Source organism: Balaenoptera musculus, chromosome 10 (genome assembly GCF_009873245.2).
Source record: "Balaenoptera musculus isolate JJ_BM4_2016_0621 chromosome 10, mBalMus1.pri.v3, whole genome shotgun sequence".
Lineage (NCBI taxonomy): Eukaryota > Metazoa > Chordata > Mammalia > Artiodactyla > Balaenopteridae > Balaenoptera > Balaenoptera musculus.
In genome coordinates this window covers 87,099,149-87,105,148 of record NC_045794.1, presented here as the reverse complement: position 1 = coordinate 87,105,148, position 6,000 = coordinate 87,099,149, and the positions used below count along the sequence as shown (strand labels likewise).

Here is a 6,000-nt window from a genome sequence, read left to right as displayed (position 1 = left end):
GCGTCCACGTAAAGCTTCTTGAGGGCCAAGACTATTGGTTTTGTTCAATGCTCTATCCGCAGGGTCTAGAATTAGGCCTAGCCCATAGTAGTTGCTTAATAAATACTTGTTGAATATAAACCACCAGCCACTTCACCTTCATCACAACTGGCACTGCCAGTTAAAAAATTCTGTAGAAAAGCCTATTCTACCAGATTGCTAAGTCTGGTGGGGAAAAAAAAAAAAAAGCTACAATCAGCTCTCTCCTTGGGTTAAAAAAAAAATCACTTTTCTTTCGTGTGAGGAACGTTTGGGTCGACTGAGATCAGTTTGGAATCAGTCCCTTGCAAAGGTGCCTCTTTCTATTTATTTCTAGCAGAATTTCAAGAATGGTGGTATCAACAGACAGCACAGTGGTGGTTATCACAGTGACTCTCTGAGCGGTTAATAAGGAGAACATTCATGCCCCTGCACGAGCTGCTGCAGGCACAGAACAAAACATAGATCTCTTCTGCAAAGACGTCAGAATCTTGCTGCCACAAAAAGAAATCTATACAGAGACCATGTTTAAATAACTATAAATAACATTAATTAGAAGTTATGGGATGCACAATTCATGGAATTCACCAGAACACAAAGAAACCTCTGAAACAGTGTTGGGGGATTCATGTCTAAAAAAACAAGGACACCCATCCTAGTCCCCTGCAAAGACAGCCGTCCTTCCCCACTAAGGATTTTAAATAATTCTCACTATGCTGCTCGCAGCATCATCCCCAAAGAAATATTAATTTACAAAATAACCCAATATCCATAGAATTCTTTTGACAAATAAAAATCTTAAATTAAAAAGCACGATTCTCGCCCCTCTCCCCACCTCCACCCTTCATTCCAATTTCAGGTAGCTTGGCACTGAGTAATTGAACATTAAAAAATCGAGTTTGTAGACTTCGTACAGCTGCGTCTGGTGCTCTGAGCTGATGTTCTGGAAGAACTCTGTGGTCATTTCATCAGTAGTTCTCGTGGACTTGGCGTAGGTGGGGAACTTCAGGTAGCTGCCCACGCCCGCCAGCTGCAGGACGTAATTGGAATCCTCCTCCAGCGTCTCGTACTTGCCCACGAGGTCATAGTGGATGTGGCACGGGTGGCAGAGGGAGTAGACGGTCTGCCAGTGCTCGTTGAAGGGTTCCTCGCGCTGGGTGTGCGGGTCTATGAGATAGGCCACGAACTCCTCGAACTTGACGTCGTCGCCCTTGCGCAGGGCCTCCTGCGTGGCGTTCTTGCGCTGCCGCTTGATGATCTTGGTGCCGTAGCGCTTGTGGAAGGAGGTGTTGTACTTCTGCGTGAACTTGTTCCGGTAGGCGGACACCAGCCTCTCGAAGGGCTCCCGCACGAACAGGAACTTCATGTAGCTTTTCAAGCGGTGGTTGATCTCGGGAATGCTGTACTGGTTCAGGGTCTTCAGGTTGGCCGAGACGTGCGCCTCGTTGGCCGGGATCTCCATGGGGTCGCTGTACTTGCCCCGCCCGGTCAGGACCATCATGAGCCGTTTCCAGTTGGTGCACGCCACCTTGGGCACGTAGCAGTAGATGAGCTCGTGGTCCTCATCCACCACCAGGTGCTTCAGGTCGTTGGGGGTCAGCACCCGCCGCTTGCGGCTCACGGCGCTGTTGGCCCGGCATGTGTCTGTGACCTGGTCCCGCCGCATCTGGTGCAGGACGGCCGTGTTGGAGAGCTCCAGCTGCAGAGGGGACACAAGAAGAATAAGAACTCAGTACTTGTGTGGGATGTTTACACTGGGCCACATCCACAACACGACGGCCAATGCGGGCCACCAAGGCAGCCACTGACAACCTAAATGGCCTGTCTCCCTTTCCAATTCTCCATCAGCTGTTGGGACTATTTCGGTTCTGTGTTCCACCATGCTTCCTTTGGAGAGTAATGATAATGACCAACTCTATAACTTACCCATCACCCTCTACATGCCAGGCATTTTACTAGAGCTTCATATATACAGTTTTTCTTTTCTCTGTACAACAAACTTGAACCGTTATTGATTTATTTAACAATATCAAATACCTGCCGCTGTGCCAGGTAGCACGCTGCTAGGCACTGGGGATGCACTAATGAAAAAGCGCAACAAGGTAACTGCCCTTATGGAGCTGAGAGTCCAGCTGGAAAGAAAAGGGAACTGACGTTCAGAGATGTCAAGTTACTAGCTTGAGCTCACACAGTGAGAGAGTCAGTATTCAAACTTAGGTCTGCCTGGCAACCAAAGCTGCCCACTTTCCACTCTAATCTGATGTCCAGTCCTCCAGTCTTCTTGATTAAAGCAGGAAGAAAGCATGAAGTTCTGGCATTTGATTGCTCTATTTGAAAGCAAGGGGATTCAATTTTTCTACAAGCCTGTCACTGTGGACATCTGTTGCTTTTTGCTTCCTCAGTACCAGTGCCTTGATTTTCACCTGGGAACCTGCTTTCCTTCATTTGCAGCTCCCTTTCCTCCATTTGCAGCTCCCTTTCCTCTCAAGCTGCTGAGCTGAGAGAATGCACCCTGGAGCTTGGGGACGGGGAGGAGGGCCACCATGCAGGGAGAACTAGACTGGGAATGAAGGGAACAGAGGAAGGATGAGCAGAAAGACAAGGGGATGTATTCCCGGTGACGTCATCTGAATACCTAGCTCCATATGTTGTTGAAACCAGACCCCCAGCTTCTGGGCTTCTGTTGCATTAGTCAGCACATTTGCTTTGGTGCAAAAGGCAGTTTACGTCTGGGTTATATATCACTTGGAACCATAATATATGGGTATTTACGTTTATTATCTTTGAGCTTTTCCTCTCTGCCATATTCATCCACTGATCCATCCATTCAAACACGTGTCCAGACCTCATAAAGTACAAGGCACTCTGCCCAGCACCACTGGGAGACATAACCCTTTCCTAAAGGGCTCACAGCCTAAGAGGCACCAGGCCAGAGAGCTGGCGGCCTCCGTAGGGGCCAAAGGGAAAATCTGTGCGCTCCTCTGAATTCCAGGAGCAAAGGTTTCTCCCCTAAAGGCCGTTCACTCCCAATCTGAACTAGTTCTCACAGACCACCTAGAATAGGCAACACGAGACCACACTGCCCTGGTGTGCTGCCATCTTGGTCTCCAACCCCAGAGACTCAGAGACTTTCAATGGAGTGGTGACACCCTACTGTTGTTTGGCTTAATGCCACGCCTCCATCTACCCTCCTGAATGTGTAATGTGCTCTTCTTCTTTTAATTTAATTTTTTCTTTTATATTGGAGTATAGTTGATTTATAATGTTATGTTAGTTTCAGATGTATGGTTCTTCTTTTAAATATCAAAGGTACTAATATTATGATTAACGTTATAGAGAGACTGGGGCACCAGGGCTCTGGAATAGCCACTCTGGGGCTGCAGATGACATGGCTGCGTCCCTGACCCCGGAATGAATGGGGTCCCCATCCTCATACTCGTCTTCTGAGGTCCTTCCCAGTCCAGCACCAACCTACTTCTCCCACCTCATTCCTGTTCCTCCCCACCCCCCACTTTAGAACTGAAGGAAGCTCCAAAGAAACAAATGATTCGCTCTTTTCCTCTTGGGCCCAGCCACTCCTATCTGGGATTCTTCCCTCTCCCTTTCTGCTGGTGTAAACTGGATAATCCACGAAGGCCCGACACACGCCCCTGCCACACAAGTGGAAGAACCATTCCCTCCTCTAAACACCCTCCCCACTGAGTGTCCTTTACAGCACAGGTGCCCCGTCTGTTTCATGATTGGTTTTCTCAAGTCGGGCAACCCCTTGATTCACAGGGACCCAAAGCACAGAGCCACTGCCCTCTCCAGGCTGGACTGCGGGTGGTCTAGAGTAGGGAATGTGGAGGGATCAGTGAAATCCCGCTGCCCCTAAAACCACCTGCACAGGCAAGTCAGTAGAGCCAAGGGCCCGGGTGGGACCCAAGAAGCTGGCCTTGTGTTTCCAACTCTGAACCACAATCTGTACAATTCATTCTAGAATGTGCACAGGGCAGTTGGGATGGGCTTAAGTTAGGAACACTGATGAGTTTATGGGGGACCTGAGGGATATCCTGGTGGCCACTGGAGAGAAGTCATTACATCCTGCTTTAGGGCTCTGTGTCTGTCTTCTCTCGTGGTTCCCACGACGATGGTGGTGACGGTGATATCAGCCGGTATGAGACAACAGCAGACAGCTGGGGGAGCTACTCTGTGTCAGGCACCTTCACACCTTCAGGTTATTTAAATACATTATCTTTAATCTTCCCAGCAATTTTCTGAAGTAGATGCTATCACCACTGGAAATTTCCACACTCAAGGGAAGGAAGCAAACCAAGACAGAGCGCTAATGTTCTGAAAGTTCCATGAGCAAACAGGAGATTCTCTTGCTACTTTAGTCTCATAAGCAACTGGGGGAAATCTGGAAGGAGTTGTCACTGCCCTCTTGATGGTCATTCCCCTTTACAATCCTACACTGTCACTCTTCCCTTCAAGAAGTCGAGTCTATTTCTCCAGCCCCCTGACTCTGGCTGTGACTCGCTCAGACTAGCAGAATGTGCTAGAAGTGAGGAGGAACCAGTTCTGGAGCCTATCATGGAGCCTTGTGGTGCCTGCCCTTGGCGGCCACACCTTCATACCACACCGGCCAAAGGCTCTCCCTGCCGAATGCAAGTGCCATGAAGTGTGAACTTTGTCTTTCCAGGGCTGTAGCTCCATTGCTTGCAAAAGTGCCAGTCATATAGTAGACGGTCACTAAGTATTTGTTGAGTGAATGAATGAATCAGCTAATAATCTCTTCAGGGAAACTTGATAGGAAAGGGGGAAGGCCTCTCTGTAGCTAAAGAAATTTCCCAATTGTTCATAGATGTCAGAGCGTTCTTTAACAGAGGCTGTAATAGTGATCCCCCAAAATTCATGGGGGACCTCGGAATGTGACCTTATTTGGAAATATGGGGCTGTTTTTTGCAGATGCGATTAGTTAAACTGAAGTCATACTGAGTGAAGGTGGGTCCTAGTCCAATGACTAGTGTCATTATAAGGAGAGAATACAGAGACACAGAGACACACATAGAGAAGGCCACGTGATGGCAGAGGCAGAGGTTGGAGTGACGCATCTACTAGCTAAGAGATGCCGAGGGTTGTCAGCAACAACCAGAAGCAGGGGAGGACGAGGAAGGGTGTACGCGTGGAGCCGTCAGAGAGCGTGTGGCCCTGCTGACACCCTGATTTTAGACTTCCAGCCTCTGGAGCTGTAAGAGAATAAACTCCTGTTATTTTAAGCCACTGAGTTTATGATACTTTGTTATGGTAGTCCTAGGGCACTAATACAGGAACCAAGCCTTCAGCCCATAACTTTGAGCAAATTGTTATAAAATATAAATGTATAAGAGAGGGTAACATTATATAAGATAATATTTTTACATAGAAGAGTAAGGAAAGGGTATTAGAGCACTCAATAGAAAGTGGGTAAGATCTGAAATCAGAAGACCTAGGCTTGGGCAAGACCCTTAACTTTTTAAGCCTCGGTTCTATTATTTGCAAAATGGGAATAGTGCCACCTACCCTGCAGGGGTGTTGATTAAATCAAATAAAAAGTATGGGTTGGCATTTAGACAATAAGATCAAGTCTAGTTCAGAATTTGGACAAGGTATGGTACACTGAAGGGAGTTAACATATATGCATTCTTTTTTTAATTAATTAATCAATCAATCAATCTTTGGCTGCGTTGTCTTGCTGAGAGCGGGCTTTCTCTAGTTGCGGCGAGCGGGGGCTACTCTTTGTTGCGGTGCGCGAGCTTCTCATTGCAGTGGCTTCTCCTGTTGCGGTGCACGGGCTCTAGGCACGCGGGCTTCAGTAGTTGTGGCTCATGGGCTCTAGAGTGCGGGCTCAGTAGCTGTGGTGCATGGGCTTAGTTGCTCCGCGGCATGTGGGATCTTCCCGGACCAGGGCTCGAACCCGTGTCCCCTGCATTGGCAGGAGGATTCTTAACCACTGCACCACCA

The 6,000-nt window shown here is 48.1% G+C and overlaps 1 protein-coding gene across 1 annotated transcript in view; it reads right to left on the bottom strand.

The window, feature by feature from the left end:
- Positions 1–323: 323 nt before the first annotated feature.
- The window catches only part of CHST11 (carbohydrate sulfotransferase 11), a 278,360-nt gene continuing 272,683 nt past the window's right edge, over positions 324–6,000 (bottom strand). Inside the window, exon 3 of the mRNA XM_036864684.1 lies at positions 324–1,717. Coding sequence (XP_036720579.1) covers positions 863–1,717 — 855 coding nt within the window. The 3' untranslated portion in view covers positions 324–862. The remainder of the gene's footprint in view (positions 1,718–6,000) is intronic.